General features: G+C 42.1%; 1 protein-coding gene across 17 annotated transcripts in view; it reads left to right on the top strand.

The window, feature by feature from the left end:
* Positions 1-20,446, top strand: part of RIMKLB (ribosomal modification protein rimK like family member B) — a 72,659-nt gene that overhangs the window by 29,209 nt on the left and 23,004 nt on the right. For all 17 annotated transcript variants that reach the window (XR_004028275.1, XR_004028272.1, XR_004028270.1 and 14 more), the window contains one exon: positions 19,929-20,159. Coding sequence is in view for 1 of the 17 variants with exons in the window: in XM_030804524.1 (XP_030660384.1) it covers positions 19,929-20,159 (231 nt within the window). In the remaining 16 variants the exon portion in view is untranslated. The remainder of the gene's footprint in view (positions 1-19,928; positions 20,160-20,446) is intronic.

The following is a 20,446-nucleotide window of genomic DNA, read 5'->3' as shown; positions in this document are numbered from 1 at the left end:
TTCCCACCAGCACTGAATGAGAGTTCCTGTTGTTCCACATCCTCTTCATTGTTTCGTGTTGTCAGTGTTCTGGATTTTGGCCAGTAAGATGTAGTGGTATCTCTCACTGTTAAAATTTGCAGTTCCCTGAAGACATGACACGAAGCACTTTTTCGTATACTTATTTGCCATCTGTATGTCTTCTTTGGTGTGATGTCCAGGTCTTCTGCTCATTTTTTAATTGGGTGGTTTATTTTCTTATTGTTGAATTCTAAGAGCCCTTTGTATATTTTACATAATAATCTTTTGTTATATTATTTGCACATATTTTCTCCCAGACTATAGCTTGTCTGAAAATAATAGTTATTTTTCTATACTTTCTTTTGGTTAGTGCTACCATGGTATATCTTTCTCTATCCATTTGCTTTTTTATTTTTAATTTTTAAACTTTTAATTCTTTTATTTTTTACCCACATGAGTTTACTGGGCCATTTTATTCTTTTTTTCATTTTATTTACTGTTAAAATATGTGTTTTTCTATATTTACAGTAAATTTTCTTATGGATGACACGTAGTTGGGTCTCGTTTTTTGATCCACCTGACAATCTCTGTTAAAATTGGAATATTTAAACCATTGACGTTTACAGTGCTGTTGATATGGTTGAATTAACATATCATGTTTGTTATTGTTTTCTCTGTTACCCCTGTTTTTCTTATTTTTGTCTTCCATTCTTTTTTTGCCCTGTGTCATTTTAAATTGAGCATTTTAATTCTGTTTTCCCTCCTTTCTTAGCATTTCATTTATGTAGCTTTTTAAAGTGGTTACCCTAGGGTTTACAATATACATTTACAACTAATCTAAGTCCACTTTTAAATACCCACCTCATGGGTAGTGCAAAATATTGCTAATTCCTCCCACCAGTCCCTGAGATCATTGCTGTGTTATTCATTTCTTTTAAGTGTTATATGTAACTGTATGTGTGTGCCTGCACAGACACACACACACACACAGTGATTATACATGCAATCAAATAAAGTTGGCACTTTGGTTTTTTGTTGTTGTTCTTGTTGTTTTTGAGAGACAGAGTCTCACTCTGTTGCCCAGGCTGGAGTGCAGTGACATGATCTTGGCTCACTGCAACCTCTGCCTCCCAGGTTTATGTAATTCTCCTGCCTCAGCTTCTCAAGTAGCTGGGACTACAGGCATGTGCCACCACGCCCAGTTAATTTTTGTATTTCTTTAGTAGAGATAGGGTTTCACTATATGTTGATCAGGCTGATCTTGAACTCAGCCTCAGGTAATCCATCCTCCTCGGCCTCCCAGAGTGCTGGGATTACAGGCATGAGCCACTGCACTCAGCTAAAGTTGGCACTTTGTATCCATGGGTTTTGCATCTGTGAATTTCACATTCACACATTCAACCAAATGCAGATCAAAAATCTAGTATTTTTGGCCAGACGTGTTGGCTCATGCCAGCACTTTGGCAGGCTGAGGCGGGCGAATCAGTTGAGGTCAGGAGTTCAAGACCAGCCTGGCCAACATGGTGAAACCCTGTCTCTACTAAAAATATAAAAATTAGCCAGGCATAGTGGCGGGCACCTGTAATCCCAGCTACTCGGGAGACCGAGGCAGGAGAACTGCTTGAACCCCAGGGGTAGAGGTTGCAGTGAGCCAAGACCGTGCCACTGCATTCCAGTCTGGGCAACAGAGTGAGACATTGTCTCAAAAAAAGAATCTAGTATTTTTGGACACATGATGAAATATATTTGTCTATCTATACATGCATACATTCGTGGAATGCAAAACCCACAGTTAGGGCCAACTTTTGGTATCCATAGATTCTGCATTGCCAACTAGGGGAACTTGAGCTTGTGTGCATTTTGGTATCTGTGGGGGATCCTGGAACTAGTTCTTTCTTACAATTCCCGTATCTCTCCGTACATTATCCATCAGTTTTTGCTTGTTGTCTACTTTTTTTGTGGAAGTCCTTAGCTTATGAATCAGTCTTTTAAAATCCTACCACTCCTGCTACATCTGTCTCTGGTTAGTTTAGTTTTTGACTCTGGTTTAGTTTCTTCAGACTGTGTTTTTGCCTTTTCAGATAACTTGTATTTTTTGGTTGAAAGGTGGGAATTGTGTAAAAGGAACTGGAGTAAATAGGCCTTTAGTGGTATAGTGGTAAGGTGTGGAGGGGGGTAAAGCATCCTATGATTAGGTTTCTGCCTGTTGGTGAGCTTTTGCTACTGGACTACGAACATAACTAGTGTATCCCAATTATTTTTATTCCCCTTTAGGTGGAGCATAATGTCCAGAGGGGGCTGGAGTTTTGTATTTTTCTCCCCCTAGGTAGGTTAGATTTTAGTAAAATCCCAGCAAGTTAATAGCTTAGTCTTCTAAGCTTACCAGAAACTGGAAGTCCTACTTAGGCTTTTTTTATTTTTTGAGACGGAGTTTCACTCTGTTTCCCAGGTTAGAGTGCAGTGGCATGATCTTGGCTCACTGAAACCTCCACATCCCAGGCTCAAGCAGTTTCCCACCTCAGGCTCCCTAGTAGCGTGCCACCATGCTCCGCTAATTGTGTGTGTGTGTGTGTTTTTGTTTGTTTGTTTTTTAAGAGATGGAGTTTGCCATTTTGCCCAGGCTGGTCTTGAACTTTTAGGCTGAAATGTTCCACCTGCCTCTGAAGCAGAATATTTCCCTGACCACTTCGCAGGTGGGAACTGGAGTGGGTGGGCTCCAGCAGGGGTGAACTCCACTCACTTACTGCTCCACCCCTCATGGGAGGGGGAACACAGGTAAGCGGGTGCAGGAGCTGGGGCAAGTGCTTTTGGGTGCTGGCAAGAGTGAACTTCATACTGGCGCCGCCACAGTGTGTAGGGGAGGGTACCCACAACCTCTGAAGCCCCAAAGGAAGTGTTACAGTGCCGTTTTAGCTTTGCCATCCACAGACGGCTTAAGTGTTAACAGCTCAGTGGAGGGTCAATGTGACAGCCTTTTGCACCCACACCCTTGGCACCCAAGTTCTTGTCCAGTGTTGAGGAGGAATCAGGTCACATAAATGAATTGAAGGTGGTAAATGTGGGGTAAAATACCATGCAGATGAAAATGGCTCTTGGTGGGAAGCGGAGCTGAAAAGGGGATGGAGCGGGAAGGTAATCTTCCCCTGGAGTCCAGCCAGAGATGGCTGGACTCTTCTCCGAAGCTTCTCCGAAGCTGCGCTTTCGAGCTGTCCCTCTGAAGTCAGGCTGCTTCTCTCTGATGTCTAACTGTAGTCTCCGATGTCCAGCTGCTTCTCCTGTCTATGCTGGCTGAGCCTGGGCTTTTTGTGGGCACAAGATAGAGAGTGGGGAGGGGCAGGCCATGGGTGGTTTTGGAAAAGGCAGCATTCGAGCAGGAAAACAGGGATGTAAATTCTTACTTTGGGCCATGGTACCAGGCTTTTTGGCTTGAGGGTCGGGCCGTCACCAGGGATCTCCCTCTTTTGCCCAGAATTTCCCTGCCTCCTGTCCCTATGACCTCAGCCTCCCAAAGTACTAGAATTACAGGCATGAGCCACCATACCTGACCTAATAGTCCATTTTATGTGTTTGCTTCATTTTGTTTATCCATTTTGCATTCCCATCAAGAGTGCAGAAGGGTTTCAATTTTCCATATCTTTGTCAACTTCTGTTTTATAATAGCCATCCTAATGGCTTATCCCATTGTGGTTTTGATTTGTGTTTCCCTAATGATTAGTGATTTGGGAGGCCTCAGCCTCCCAAAGTGCTGGGATTACAGGCATGAGCCACAGTGCCCAGCCACCCTGGCTGCTTTTAGATGTCTTAATTTCCCAAATCGTCTCACTCCACCTTGGTCACAGGGCCTAAGATGGTCCATTGCATGTCTCCAGCTATAATAGCTTGCCCCAGGCATCTGCTGGACTGTAGCTGGCTTGCAGCTTTCTCAGCCTGAGAACCTAGTTAGGTGAAACAGAGACCAGACCTTAGAGAGATCTTAATATTGCTAATGAGATCTGCCCTACACCCTCCAATTTTAGGTAGGGATTTGGGCTGCCTAAAGTCTTCTAGATCAAGACAACTCTGCATTGTGGAAAGGATAGGGCAAGGGTGAATAAAATACCATCTTTTCTACCATTTTCAATGCAGCTCTTTTTTTTTTTTTTTTTTTTTTTTTTTTTCAATTTTCTTTGAGACAGAGTCTTGCTCTGTTGCCCAGCCTGGAGTGCAGTGGCGTGATCTCGGCCCACTGCAACCTCCTCCTCCCAGGTTCCAGAGATTCTCCTGTCTCAGCCTTCTAAGTAGCTGAGATTACAGGCATATGCCTTCACGCCTGGCTAATTTTTATATTTTTAGTAGAGATGGGGTTTCGCCGTGTTGGCCAGGCTGGTCTTGAACTCCTGACCTCAAGTGATCTGCCCACTTCGGCCTCCCAAAGTGCTGAGATTACAGGTGTGAGCCACCATGCCCGGCCTCAGTGCAGCCTTCTTGATTGGGCATTTGCTTGGTGCTGTAGACCTTTCACTGTTTCTCTTTTTCTTTGAGACGGAGTTTCGCTCCTGTCGCCCAGGCTGGAGTGCAGTGGCGCAATCTCGGCTCACTGCAACCTCTGACTCCCGGGTTCAAGTGATTCTCCTGCCTCAGCCTCTTGAGTAGCTGGGATTACAGGCGCCCGCCACCACACCCAGCTAATTTTTTGTATTTTTAGTAGAGACAGGGTTTCGCCACGTTGGCCAGGCTGGTCTCGAACTCCTGACCTCAGGTGATCCACCTACATCGGCCTCCAAAAGTGCTGGGATTACAGGTGTGAGCCACTGGGCTGGGCCTCCTTTCACTGTTTTTCAGAGGTTCAGTAAGATGATTTTAGCCAGTTTCTGTTTTTTTAATGTTAGGCAAGGAGGGGATGATGAGGGCTTGGAATTTCCTATTCCACCACTTTGCTGACATCCTTTAGTGGTTCTTTAAGCTCTGGTCAGCAATTGGTAAACAATCCTTGCTTTGTGCCTGGAAATGTCTTTATTTGCTTTATTCTTCAATGATAGTTTCATTGGGTTTAAAACTGTGGAGAGTCAGTTACTTTGTACTCCAGTGTTTTGTAGATGTTGTTTTTATTTCGGCATCTTATATATGTAGAATAGTCTCCTGTCATTTATAGTTAATCTGATATTCCTCTTGGATACCTGCGGATTTTTTTTTTTTAACTTTTTTAGCTTTTACAATATCTCAAGCGAGGATATATATTTTTTATCCTTTTGAGGATCTTGAGTATACTTATTTTAAAGTCATTTCAGATTGCATTATCATGTTTGTTTCATCAGGATGGAATTCATCTCTTGATTACTAAGTTTATTGCCTGTTTTTCTTACTTTTTTCATGTGCCTTAACATTTTACTTTGCAGGCTTATTTTAGAGTATGAAGTACTCTGCTTCTTCTTCCCCTGCCCAAGTTTGTTTCTTGCCGAATAGTAACTTTGGTTGCGTCTGTTTGGTGTCTTGGGTCCCTTGGACTAGAACTAGAACTTTTATTGTGGACTGGAGCTTGAGACCCTGTTGGTATTGGAGATTTTTGTAGATTTAATGACCAAATCAACACATAAATGGGCACATGTCTGTATAATGTGAGGCTGTTTTCTCTTGCCACTCTAGCCTTTAGCTTTTACTTAGCAGGTGATTCCTACTTGCCCTTTGTTTCTGCCATTGGTCAAGACTTTAGTTGCCTGTCTCATTTGGAGCACTTTTGATCCTAAGGAATCAAATTACTGGACTCTTCTGCCCTTTGTAATATATGGAGCCCAACACATCTAGGTCCATTAATTGAAGTCACATTCACGATTTCCTATTCAATTTCTGTTTATGGAGATAGTAATCTTGTGTTTTAACATGGCTGAGTATTTAAAAAATTAAAAACTGTATATTTACTGCATTGTGTATTTTTGGGGTGGTGTTACCTCTTTAATAAGGAAGAAGGAAAAATGGTTCAAAATCTTAGCATTCAGATAATCTGACATTTTAACATTAATAACTGTTGTATGCGTATCCTAAGAGTAAAAAAGTACTAATGGCATAATTAAAATGCAGACACTTTGTGAAGATAATGCCCATCACCTGCCTTCTTGAATATTCTTCCAGGGGGAAAGCGTTATGCATATAACAGAAAATTTTATTTATATATATATATATATATATATATATATATATATATATATACACACACACACACACACTCTTTAATTTTTTTACGCAAAAGAATCATACACATTGTTCTGAATATTATTTTTCCCTGACTTAATATTTTAGAGGTTTTCATATGTCAGCCCAGCCAAAATTCTTTATTCTTCAATTTTTAGTTGAGGTATAATTCATACAATATACTGCATAGGGGCTGGGCGCGGTGGCTCAAGCCTGTAATCCCAGCACTTTGGGAGGCCGAGGCGGGCGGATCACGAGGTCAGGAGATGGAGACCATCCTGGCTAACACGGTGAAACCCTGTCTCTACTAAAAATACAAAAAATTAGCCGGGCGTGTTGGCGGGCGCCTGTAGTCCCAGCTACTCGGGAGGCTGAGGCAGGAGAATGGCCTGAACCCGGGAGGCGGAGCTTGCAGTGAGCTGAGATCGCGCCACTGCACTCCAGCCTGGGTGACACAGAAAGACTCCGTCTAAAAAAAAAAAAATATACTGCATAGGTCTTATTGGTGGACATTTGTGTTGTTTCCAGTTTGCAACTTTGAATAAGTCAGCTATAAACAAATCTTTTTGATGACGTTTATTATTGTTTTTCTTGGGAATATGCCTACTATTTAGTATGGCTGTATACTATTCAGTTGTATAGAATTGTGATTTAGAAATACCTGTAGATGTTTTGTTTGAAACACCTGGGCAGGTGGTTGCTCTTGGCAGCTAATGGATAGAGGCTAAGGATGCTGCTAAATATCTCATAACACATAGTACAGCCCCCAACAACAAAGAATTATTCCGTTCAGAAATATCAGTTCTTGAATTTATATTATACATATTTTATTTAGAAAACAAATGCTTCTTGTTAATGCAAAAAAAACCCCCCACATTTTAAAACCTTTGCTCAGATCATTGCCACATCTTAACTCAGGATCTACTATTATTTCAAAGTTACAAGATGAGATCCGTCGTGTAGTATCTATTTACTACCATAGCCATGAATAGATATGGAGGAGGAGAATGTTCTATTATTAAGTAACCTGAATATAAGGAAAAACATGAAATTGCTTTAAGTCTGAATAAGTGAGAAACTATAATAAGTTGAGATTTTAAATTCATGTGAAGTAAAGAGTTTGTTAATTAAAATTGATTCAGGCTGGGCATGGTGGCTCACGGCTGTAATCCCAGCATTGTGGGAGGCCAAGGTAGGAAGATCATGTGAGGCCAGGAGTTCAAGACCAGCCTGGGCAACATAGCAAGACCTTGTCACTACAAAAAATAAAATAAAAATAAGAAATTAGCCGGACGTGGTGGTGCACACCTGTAGTCCTAGCTACTCGGAGAGGCTGAGGTAGGAGGATTGATTGAGCACAGGAATTTGAGGCTGAAGTGAGCTATGACCACTGCACTGTAGCCTGGGTGACACAGTGAGACCCTGTCTCTGGATAGATGTTGATTGATTGATTTAGGTAGATTGTATGACTACTTACTGTCTACTATATATTGACCCTTTGAAAGGTACAGTGTTTGAGTAGGATACTGTCCTCACCCCATCAAGTGCTTGTAGGTCTACTAGAGGACAATAAAATAGTGTTAGTGGTTGTAATAGATGTACAAATAAGGTACTTGGAGAACACAGAGGAATTATCTGGTAAGGCAGTGGAATGGTGAAGTTTCGTGGAAAAGTTATATTTTACCTAGGCCTTATGGTACCGAAGTAGACTTAAGGCAAAGAAAGGAGCCTAAATTTGAGATATGGGAGAAGGAAGGAGAACTTGGAGAAAGGATAACTTGACCTAATTGTTGCCAAATTCAGAAATATAAGGGTTTGAACTAGGGGAGCAGTTCAAAGCTGTTCATGGGAGATAGTAATCTTGTATTTTAACATGGCTGGAAATAGAATGAACTAGTTTACCTGAAAGGTATTTTGAAAGTAAATATATTGGTTCTGGTGACCTGTTGACGCTCAGAAAGTTTGTTTATGTTCTTATGAGCAGGAAGTTAGTGCCTACTACCCTCACCTTAATACCTTTATTATGTATGCATAAGAATCTTTGTCTCGTAGATGAAAAATAATATTAAATCATATAGTATTTAATGACATCTAAGGAATCAAGCTATATTTGGACTGAATGTGAGTTCATTTAGTGGGACTGAATGTGAGTTCATTTAGTGGGACTCATGCGTGTAAAAATCCTTGATTTTGTTTTTGTTGGTGGCCATTGGGTTTAGATGTTATCATGTTTTACTTGCCCATAGTATTGTGTAGCTTCTCAAAGTTTATTTTAGTTGTTTCTTTTTATTAACTATTCAACACAGGAACTAGGAAGGCGTTAACTTGTATTCCAAATTATTTTATAAAAATAGATATATTTATGTATTTAAAATAAAAAGCATCTTCCAGATGGAGAAAGTAATAAACACCAAAAGGCAAACTGAATTCTATCTTCGATGTTCCAGTTTGCCATTGGTTAAAACCTTTGGAGTTCTTTGTAGTCCTTTCATGAGACTTGATGTCAGCTAAGCAAATAATACATTAAGGATCAGAAATTCACTTCAGGGGAAAATGAGGAGAATTGAGGTCGTTTTCTCGCTTCTGTCATCTTCTGGATTATATATCTTAAATTTCATCTAATAGGCAATAAGAAAAACTGTCCTTATATGGATACAGAAAGTTTGTAGGTCAAATCAAAAATTTTGTTTTCCTTGGTCAGAGAGCTGCAGAATATTTGGTAATGATGTCAGCTGTGGGGTATTGCTGCCTACTTACCAGGCAGCAATATTTATCAAGCAGGCTAAATTTTTTTTTTTTTCTTTTTTACATGGAGCCTTGCTTTGTTGCCCAGGCTGGAATGCATTGCCACAATCTCGGCCCATTGCATCCTCCACCTCGTGGGTTCAAGTGATTCTCCTGCCTCAGCTTCTAAAGTAGCTGGAACTACAGGCGCACACCACCATGCCCAGCTAATTTTTGTATTTTTAGTAGAGACGGGGCTTTGCCACGTTGGCCAGGCTGGTCTCAAACTCCTGACCTCAGGTGATCTGCCAGCCTCAGCCTCCCAAAGTTCTGGGAATATAGGTGTGAGCCACTGTGCTCAGCCTAAAATTTTTTTTTTATAAATGTAAATACCAAGGGATTAAGCTTTAAAACAGAGGGAAATATTGCTAAGTAGATAAGATACATAATTAGCTTTGGGTCAAAAATTTTAAAACTTTATTCATTGAACTTTTGCGTGTTTTTGTTTAATGACATATTTATGGGAATGGTTATTGTTTTAGACTTTCTTTTTTGTTTGTTTGTTTTTTTAAGACGTAGTTTCACTCTTATTGCCCAGGCTGGAGTGCAATGGCGGGATCTCGGCTGACTGCAACCTCCGCCTCCCAGGTTCAAGCAATTCTCCTGCCTCAGCCTCCTGAGTAGCTGGGATTACAGGCATGCGCCACCACGCCCGGATAATTTTGTGTTTTTCATAGAGATGGGGCTTCTCCATGTTAGTCAGGCTGGTCTCAAACTCCTGACCTCAGGTGATCTGCCTGCCTCAGCCTCCCAAAGTGCTGGGATTACAGGTGTGAGCCACTGCCCTGGCCTAATTTTAGACTTTTTATTGTCTGTATTAATCTCTTCAGTGCAGCAAGTTAACCAATTTTGTTACAACTGAAAGATTTCTTCCTCACATGGTAGTGTTTTCCAGTTTTGGAGTGGAGAACCATTGTTAGTTCTTTCTATTTTAGTTTTAAGGATGGGCCTAATTTTAGAAAGCTACAAGTTTGGTGTGTGCTTGAAAATTATTTTCTTTTTATAAGGTGCTATTTAGGGATGCTGGGTAATTTCTTTCTCCAAGCAGTTAAAATGAAAAGTCTAGTAGCTTTGTCTTTCTTTTAAAACCTTTTTATTTTGAAATAGGTTCAAATTTATAGAGGCATTGCAAAAATAGTACAAATAGCTCCTATATACTGTTTATTCAGTTTTCACCCATTGTTAATACTTGGCCACATTTGCTTTGCCACTCCATGTAGTTGGTTTGTTTTCCGAGTAGATCAAGGTGCCCCACATTCTTAAGCACGCATTTCGCTTTTTTTTTGACGGGTCTTGCTCTGTCTCCCAGGCTGGAGTGCAGCGGTGTGATCATGGCTCACTGCAGCCTTGACCTCCCTGGGTAGTACTACAGGTGTGTGTCATGATGCCCAACTAATTTTTGTTTGTTTTTTATGGAGATTAGGTCTTATGTTACCCAGGCTGGTCTTGAACTCCTGGGCTCAAGTAATCCCAAGTGCCTCAGCCTCCCAAAGTGCTGAGATTATAGATGTGAGCTACCTTACCTAGCCAGTTTCAGGAATTTTAGTACTACTGTTAATTATTTTCTTTTCTGAGACGGAGTTTCGCTCTTGTTGCCCAGGCTGGAATGCAATGGCACAATCTCTGCTCACCGCAGCCTCTGCCTCCCGCGTTCAGGCAGTTCTCCTGCCTCAGCCTCTCAAGTAGCTGGGATTACGGGCATGTGCCACCACGCCCGGCTAATTTTTTTTTGTTTTTAGTAGAGACAGGGTTTCACCGTGTTGGCCAGGCTGGTCTCGAACTCCTAACCTCAGGTGATCCTCCCGCCTTGGCCTCCCAAAGTGCTGGGATTGCAGGTGTGAGCCACCGTGCCCAGCCTTATTAATTATTGTTAACTAATATATAGTTCATACTCAAAAATAGCTATATAATTTTAGCATTTTTTTCTCCTTTATCCAGGATTTCTTCAAGATCACACATTGTATTTGTCATGTGTCTTTAGTTTCCTTTAATTGTGACTGTTTTTTTTTGCCTGTGTCTTTTTTGACATTGACATTTTTGTAGAGTACAAGTGAGCTTTTCTGCAGAATGTCCCTCAGTTTGGATTTGTCTGATATATACTAAGGATTAGAGTCAGGTTATGCATTTTTGGTAAGAATATCACATAAGTGAAATGCTGTACTTCATAATTCTTTACATCAGAGGCATATACCCATTTTTCTCAACATTTGATTACTTGGTTAAGGTCTTCCAAGTTTCCCTACTATATAAATACAGTGTTTTTCTTTATTAATAATATGTGGGGAGATTGAGACTGTAAATATCCTATTTTTATATCAGACTTTTAATAGTTTTAGCCTCCATTGATGAATCTTGCCTGAATCAATTATATTATGATGTTGTTACAAAATGGAATTTTCCCCCTCATCTCTATTATTCATTCTGTATTTATTCGTTGGTATTGTACTGTAAGGAAGGATTTTCTCTTTTTTTTTTTTTTGGAGAGGAGTTTCGCTCTTGTTGCCCAGGCTGGAGTGCAATGGCGTGATCTTGGCTCACCATAAGCTCCGCCTCACAGCTTCAAGCGATTCTCTTGCCTCAGCCTGCCGAGTAGCTGGGATTACAGGCATGCGCCACCATGCCCGGCTAATTTTGTATTTTTAGTAGAGACGGAGTTTCTCCATGTTGGTCAGACTGGTCTCGATCTCCCGACCTCAGGTGATCCGCCTGCCTTGGCTTCCCAAAGTGCTGGGATTACAGGTGTGAGCCACTGCGCCTGGCCCATGAATTTTCTGTTATCTTCTGGATTTATGGTCTCATTAAAAAAATTATAATCCATTACCGTCACTATTCATTTTGCTTAAATTGTCAGGGTTAGGGACAGTGGGAGCCTTGACCTACCTGGCCTCAGGTGATCCCAAGCCAAGCCTCTTAAGTAGCTGGAACTACAGGCATGTACCACTGTGCCCAGCTAAGTTTTGTATTTTTTTGTAGAGACAGAGTTTTGCTATGTTGCCTAGCCTACCTTGGAACTCATGAGGTTCAAGCAGTCTGCCTGCCTCAACTTCCTGGAGTTCTGGGATTACAGTGCTGAACCACCACACTGTGCAATTAATGGTTCTTGAATGTACATCCTAAGTGTTTCTGCTGGACAACGCAAAGCTTAAAATAGCATTCTTCATAAAAAGTTGATCTAGTAATAATGAGCTGTTTCTTAGAACTCATTTTGAAAATGCAGTAACCAAGGCCTGAAGTAATGACCTATCTGAAGTCCATTAAAATGTCTTCTCTCCTGGACAGTATTTGTGTGGTCATCCGTGATGTTTTCTTCTTGACTATTCATTATTTCGTAAGACTTTTAAATCTTTTTGTCTGATTACACACACACACACACACACACACACACACACACACACACACAACACAATTGCAAAAACGTCTTAGTCTAAATAAGAAAAACATCTTAGTCTAAATAAGAAAAGGAGACTAGAGAGTAAAGTTGTAGTTTTCTTTTTTTTATTTTTATTTTTTTTTTTTTTGAGACGGAGTCTTGCTCTGTCGCCCAGGCTGGAGTGCAGTGGCGCGATCTCGGCTCACTGCAAGCTCCGCCTCCCGGATTCACGCCATTCTTCTGCCTCAGCCTCTTCGAGTAGCTGGGACTACAGGCGCCCGCCACCACGCCCGGCTAATTTTTTTTTTTTTTTTTTTTGTATTTTTAGTAGAGATGGGGTTTCACTGTGGTCTCGATCTCCTGACCTCGTGATCCGCCCGCCTCAGCCTCCCAAAGTGCTGGGATTACAAGCGTGAGCCACCGCGCCCGGCCTGCTGGACTGATTTTTAAAAATTTTTTTGTAGAGACAGGTCACACCGCGTTGCTCAGGATGATCTTGAACTCCTTGGGCTCAAGCGACCCTCCTGCCTCGGCCTTCCAAAGTGGAATTACAGGTGTGAGCCACCACACCTGGCTTCTTGTCTCTTATAAAGGCACTAATCCCATTGATGAGAGCTCTACCTCCTTGTGTCATCACATTGAGGGTTAGGATTTCAACACTTAACATTTTGGGAGACACAAACATTGAAATGATGACTGATGTATTTATATTTTCTCTTCTTTTCCCAGACAGGGTCTCGCTCTGTCACCCAGGCTGGGGTGTGGTGGCCTAATCTCAGCTCACAGCAACCTCCGCCTCTTGGGTTCAAGCAGTTCTGCCTTAGCCTCCCCAGTAGCTGGGATTACAGACACCTGCCACTGCGCTCGGCTAATTTTTATATTTTTAGTAGAGGCAGGGTTTCACCATGTTGGCCAGGCTGGTCTCGGACTCCTGACCTCAGGTGGACTGCCTGCCTCGGCCTCCCAAAGTGCTGGGATTATAGGTGTGAGCTACCACACCCGGCCATATTTGTATTTTCTAGTTTCTGAATTCTTTGATACGGTAAATAATAATACCAACATGATGAATAACAACACATTTTATTTTGTGTCCCCTCTTTTAGAATACTTTTTTCCCTGACGGTCATTATAGACTTCTTTTTTACAGTGTTTTTTATTTCAGTAGTTTTTGGAGAACAGGTAGTGTTTGGTTACATGGGTAAGTTCTTTAGTGGTGGTTTCTCAAATGGGTGCACCCGTCATCCAAGCAGTGTACACTGTACCCAATGTGTAGTCTTTTATCCCTCACCCCCTGCCACTCTTCCCCCCTGAGTCCCCAAAGTCCATTATATCATTCTTATGCCTTTGCATCCTCATAGCTTACCTCCCACTTATAAGTGAGAACATATGATGTTTGACTTTTCTTTCCTGAATTACTTCACTTAAAATAATGGTCTCCAACTCCAGGAAGATGCTTTATTCTTGATATTAATATTTTAAAGAGCATATGTCTCCTTTTGCTGTTTTCTCCACAATTGACATGCACTTAGAGAATTCTCATGGTTGTTTGACCTAACAGTGATTAACTGGGCTACTCTTAAAAATAGGAGAACTGGACCGGACGTGTTAGCTCATGCCCATAATCCCAGCACTTTGAGAGGCTGAGATGGGCGGATCACTTGAGGTCAGGACTTCAAGACCAGCCTGGCCAACATGGTGAAACCCTATCCCCTCTAAAAAATACAAAAATTAGCCAGGTGTGGTGGCTCACGCCTGTAATCCCAGCATTTTGTGAGACCGAGGCGGGCAAATCATGAGGTCAGGAGTTCGAGACCAGCCTGGCCGATATGGTGAAACCCCAGCTGTACTAAAAATACAAAAATTAGCTGGGCGTGGTGGTGTGTGCTGTAGTCCCAGCTACTTGGGAGGCTGGAGCAGAAGAATCGCTTGAACCTGGGAGGCGGAGGTTGCAGTGAGCCGAGGCTGAGCCATTGCACTCCAGCCTGAGCGACAGAGCAAGACTCTGTCAAAAAAAATTTTAAAAATAAAAAAATTTAGCTAGGTGTGGTGGTGTGTGTCTATGGTCTTGGCAACTTGGGAGGCTGAGGCAGGAGATTCACTTGAGCCTGGGAGGCAGAGGTTGCAGTGAGCCGAGATCGCGCCACTGCACTCCAGCCTGGGCAATAGAGCAAGACTCCATCTCAAAAAAAAAAAAAAAAAAAAAAGAATCAGTTCTTCAATTATAACTTCAAGTATAACTTGATGGAAGGAAAATAAATAAATAAAATAGGAGAACCAGGAGGAAGCGGCGCAAGGGTTAAAGGACACTAACTGTTGGGGCTGGGCACAGTGGCTCATGCCTGTAATCCCAGCACTTTGGGAGGCCGAGGCCAGTGGATCACGGGGTCAGGAGATCGAGACCAGCCTGGCTAACATGGTGAAACCCCATCTCTACTAAAAATCCAAAAAATTAGCCTGGCATGATGGTGGGTGCCTGTAGTCCCAGCTACTTGGGAGGCTGAGGCAGGAGAATGGCGTGAACCCAGGAGGCAGAGCTTGCAGTGAGCCGAGATGGCGCCACTGCACTCCAGCCTGGGCGACAGAGCAAGACCAAAACTAACTATTGAGTACTGTGCTCACTCCCTGGGTGACAGGATCAGTTATACCCCAGACCTCAGCATCATGCAAATATACAAACCTGCATGTGTACCCCCTGAATCTAAAATAAAAGTTTAAATTATTAAAAAAGGAGAGCTTGTTTATTTTATTTTTTTTTTTTTGAGACAGAGTCTTGCTCTGTCACCCAGGCTGGAGCGCAGTAGTGCAATCTTGGCTCACTGCAACCTCTGCCTCCCAGGTTCAAGCAATTCTCGTGCCTCAGCCTCCCAAGTAGCTAGGATTACAGGCATGCGCCACCATGCCCAGCTAATTTTGTATTTTTAGTAGAGATGGGGTTTCACCATGTTGGCCAGGCTGGTCTCAAAACTCCTGACCTCAAGTGATCCACCCGCCTCAGCCTCCCAAAGTGTTGGGATTACAGGCATGAGCCACCATGCCCAGCTGGAGAGCCTTTTAATAACATTTGTTACACATTTAACATAAAAATCATGAATCATCTATAGTTTTAACCTAAAAAGTAGAAGGGAAAGCATGTGGATTTTAATGCTTTTCGTTTTACTATTCTGTGGTTTCTACTGCCATCCTAAAGAATGACACTGTCCCTTTCTATGCCACCTAGAGAGGGAGGGGTCAATGTGGCCTTCTCATCGTAACTTAAAGGGAGGTTTTCACGGTGTCTGGAACCCTTGATGTCCTACAAAGAGCACATGGAGGAGGAGGATGTCCTCAAGTTCCTTGCAGCAGGAACCCACTTAGGTGGCACCACCCTTCACTTTCAGATGGAATATATATCTATAAAAGAAAAAGTGATGACATCTGCATCATCAATTTGAAGAGGACCTAGGAGAAGCTTCTACTGGCAGCTCCTTTCATTGTTGCCATTGAAAACTGTATTGATGTCAGTGTCATATCCTCTAGGAATGCTTGCTGGCAGGCTGTGCTGAAGTTTGCTACCGCCACTGGAGCCACTCCTGTTGCTGGCTGCTTGACTCTTGGAACCTTCACTAACCAAGTCCAGGCAGCCTTCCAGGAGCTGTGCCTTCTGACGGTTATTGATCCCAAGGCTGACCACCAACCTTTCACAGAGACATCTTAGTTAACCTGCCGACCATTACTCTGTGTAACAGATTCTCTGCACACTGTGGACATTGGCATCCCATGCAGCAACAAGGGAGTTCTCTCAGTGGTTCCAATGTGGTGGATGTTGGCCCTGGGAAGTTCGGCAAACGGATGGCACTACCTCCTGTGAACACCAATGGTAGATTATGCCTGGTCTCTACTTCTGCAGAGATTCTGAAGAGATTGAAAAAGAAGAGCAGGCTGGGCACGGTGGCTCAGGCCTGGAATCCCAGTACTTTGGGAGGCCAAGGCGGGCAGATCCCCTGAAGTCAGGAGTTGGAGACCAGCCTGGCCAACATGGGAAAACCCTGTCTCTACTAAAAATACAAAAATTATCCAGGCGTGGTGATGCTCACCTGTAATCTCAGATACTTGGGAGGCTGAGGCAAGAGAGTTGTTTGCACCTGGAAGGCAGAGGTTTTACAATGAGTAGTGGAATTGTGGGTAAAGTTCTTTGAACAATTATGTGCACTTGTTTACTAAATAACAGGGGTCTAAGGGAAGAAACCATTCCTTTTATATCCATTTATAAGCTCTACGTCAAAGGCATGAGTGATATTTGGTGAGTGCTCAAGAGATCAGTAGCTCATAAGGCAGAGTCCTAAGAGATGCCACTTTGCCTTTTTGGCTCACATTCATCTTTCCAGCCTTGGATCACTTCTGCTTTCCTAGAATAACATCAGGTATTTGTTACAGGTGGCATTGAATTTCTTTCCATCCTCACTAATACCCCCATAGTGCACTGTACAGATCCAACTATACTTTGGGTAGAGCACTCCCATTTTCCGGTGGCAACAGATAGGCTGTTTATACTGGAGAGTAGAACAGTTTTTTGCTTTCTGTATCCCATTTTTAAAAAGGAACAAAAGCTATTTCCAGGTTAGCATAATGACAAGGTAATAATGGTTGAATTTTTTCTTGACAATTACATTGTCTTTCTTCCTGATGACTCAGGCTTTTCTCAAAACTTAATCTTCTTGTTTTCTTTCATTTAATGGTTTTGATTGTTCTCTCCTGATTTTCTTATTTCTTATAATACTATTTAATAATTGTAGATTTTGCAAGTTTTTAAAACTTTTTTATTTATTTTTTTTGAGACGGAGTCTCGCTCTGTTGCTTAGGCTGGAGTGCAGTGGCACAGTCTCTGCTCACTTCAACCTCCACCTCCTAGGTTCAAGTGTACCTCCTGCCTCAGCCTCCCAAGTAGCTAGGATTACAGGTGTGTGCCACCATGCCTAATTTTTGCATTTTTTTAAGATAATTCTTTCTTTTTTTAATTATTGTACTTTAAGTTCTAGGGTACATGTGTACAACGTGCAGGTTTGTTACGTAGGTATACGTGTACCATGTTGGTTTGCTGCTCCCGTCAACTGGCCATTTATATTAGGTATTTCTCCTAATGCTATCCCTCCCCCAGCCCCTCACCCAACCAACGGGCCCCAGTGTGTGATGTTCCCCACCCTGTGTCTGTGTGTTCTCATTGTTCAACTCCCACCTGTGAGAACATGCAGTGTTTGGTTTTCTGTCCTTGTGAAATTTTTGTATTTTTAGTAGAGATGGGTTTTGCCATGTTGGCCAACTGGTCTTGAACTCCTGACTTCAAGTGATTTGCCCACCTCAGCTTCCTAAAGTGCTGGGATTACAGGCGTGAGCCACTGTGGCTGGCATTGCTGGTTTTTTTTTCACTGATTTTTTTCCTTTAAGTTTTACTTTCTTCTCCTGGCTCTTATTGAGGTCCTAGGTGTCCCTTTTTTACTTTCATATTTTCAACTTACATATTCCTATTTCTTTAGCTGTTCTCAGGCTGATTCCCATAAATGAATTTTTTTTTTTTTTTTGAGACAGAGTCTCGCTGTGTCGCCCAGGCTGGAGTGCAGTGGCGCGATCTCGGCTCACTGCAAGCTCCGCCTCCCGGGTTCACGCCATTCTCCTGCCTCAGCCTCTCCGAGTAGCTGGGACTACAGGCGCCCGCCACCACGCCCGGCTAATTTTTTTTGTATTTTTAGTAGAGACGGGGTTTCACCATGGTCTCAATCTCCTGACCTCATGATCCGCCCGCCTCAGCCTCCCAAAGTGCTGGGATTACAAGCGTGAGCCACTGCGCCCGGCCCCGTAAATGAATTTTTTTTTTTGAGATGGTGTTTCACTCTTGTTGCCCAGGCTGGAATGCAATGGCAGGATCTTGGCTCACCACAACTTCCGCCTCCTTGGTTCAAGCAGTTCTTCCACCTCAGCCTCCCAAGTAGCTGGGATTTTATGCATGAGCCACCACGCCCGGCTAATTTTGTATTTTTAGTAGAGATGGGGTTTCTCTATGTTGGTCAGGCTGGTCTTGAACTCCTGACTTCAGGTAATCTGCCCTCCTCAGCCTCCCAAAGTGCTGGGATTACAGGTGTGAGCCAGTGCGCCCAGCCCTTTTCTTTCTTTCTTTTTTTTTTTTTAACACACAATTTCACTCTGTCGCCGAGGCTGAAGTGCAGTGGCTCGATCTCAGCTCTCTGCAACCTCTGCCTCCTAGGTACAAGCGATTCTCCTGCCTCAGCCTCTCGAGTAGCTGGTATTACAGGCGCCTGCCACCATGCCTGGCTAATTGTTCTATTTTTAGTACAGACAGGGTTTCACCATGTTGGCCAGACTGGTTTCGAACTCCTGACCTCAGGTGATCCACCCACCTCGGCTTCCTAAAGTGCTGATATTACAGGTGTGAGCCACTGAACCTGACCCTATAAATTAATATTTAAACATAAATACACAGTTTTCACTCCACCAATATGACTGTATACATATATGTATAGTTCCAGTCTACATTTTAAGTACAGTAATTCTACTTTAAAATCCTTATGTCATTACCAAAGTCTTTCCTATCTAAATCCAAATCCAACATCTTCTGCCCCAGACCAGCTTCCCTTCTTAACATTCCCATTCTCTATATCCTTATCTCAAAAAAAGGAAGCAACTCATATAAATACCTTGTTTGTGTATTATTTGGGGTCTCCCTAAATAGAATGGTGTTGGATAAATGTTCAAGAAACATTTATTTTAAAAAAATTGTTTTCTTTTTTCATTATAGGGGCATATGTTCTCACTTTTTAAAAAACATACAAAACATAATATAGATTGAGAATTGCATAGGGCACAATATTCAATTTTTCTCTTCAACCTTCTTCTTCCTGCCTTGCCACCCAGTCATATTCAGAGGAAGCCAGTTAAATCGTTAAACCACTTAGATTTTTTTTTTTTTTTTTTTTTTTTTTTTTTTTTTGAGTCTCTCTGTGTCACCAGGCTGGAGTGCAGTGGCACTATCTCGGGTCACTGCAACCTCCACCTCCTGGGTTCAAGTGATTCTCCTGCCTCAGCCTCCCGAGTAGCTGGGATTAGAGGTGCCTGGCCACCACACCCAGTTAGTTTTTGTATTTTTAGTAGAGTTGGGGTTTCACCATGTTGGCCAGGATGGGCTCGATCTCTTGACCTTGTGATCCGCCCGCCTTGGCATCCTAAAGTGTTGGGATTACGGTGTGAGCCACTGCACCCGGCCCACTTAGATATTTTTTATGTGTATGCACAAATAAAACTTTTTCTCAGATTTGCCCTTTAAAATAAAAACTCAGCATTATGTATCTGGGCATTTGTTCATCTCTGAACATACATGTTTATGACATTCTTTTTAATGGCTATATGGTAATTCATTGTAGTGATGTGTAATATAATTTCTTTAACCAGAGATTTTTCTAATTAAATTTTCTTTTTTCTTACAGGGGAATATCTCTATCCCAATTTAATATTAACAAAATAGTACATTTCATTTTGTGATCCAAACTTGGTGTATTACTATTCCTCTATTTTGTTGTATATTTCCCTCTAATGGTTTTGGCCTTGTATTTATATATTTCAGGTCTGCGGATCAATGGAGAGCTAATCACTGCCTACCCACAAGTGGTGGTAGTCAGAGTACCAACCCCTTGGGTGCAAAGTGATAGTGACATCACTGTTTTGCGCCATCTAGAGAAGATGGGATGTCGGTTAATGAACCGACCTCAAGCCATCCTGAACTGCGTTAATAAGTTCTGGACATTTCAAGAGTTGGCTGGCCATGGTGTTCCTCTGCCAGATACCTTCTCTTATGGTGAGCCTACTAAAGAGCATACATAGCCTCTTAAATATTAACCACTGATAGTTTAATAGGATAAATTTATAGACATGAAAGAACATCTTATAGAAGTGACTTTCAGTTTTAACATGCTGGACAGGATAATTACGAATTATAAAGATTTGTTTCATATTATGGGGGAAAATAGGGTTAAAAAACTTTTTCTGTAAAGGGCAAGATTATAAGTATTTTAGATTTTACAAGCCATAAGTTCTTTGGTAACGCTCCGTAATGCTGTTGTAGCATGAAAGCTGCTATAGACA

The sequence above is a fragment of the Nomascus leucogenys genome, chromosome 23, assembly GCF_006542625.1.
Source record: "Nomascus leucogenys isolate Asia chromosome 23, Asia_NLE_v1, whole genome shotgun sequence".
Classification (NCBI taxonomy): Eukaryota; Metazoa; Chordata; class Mammalia; order Primates; family Hylobatidae; genus Nomascus; species Nomascus leucogenys.
Note: the sequence above shows the minus strand (reverse complement) of the source record. Positions and strands in the feature narration are given on the sequence as shown.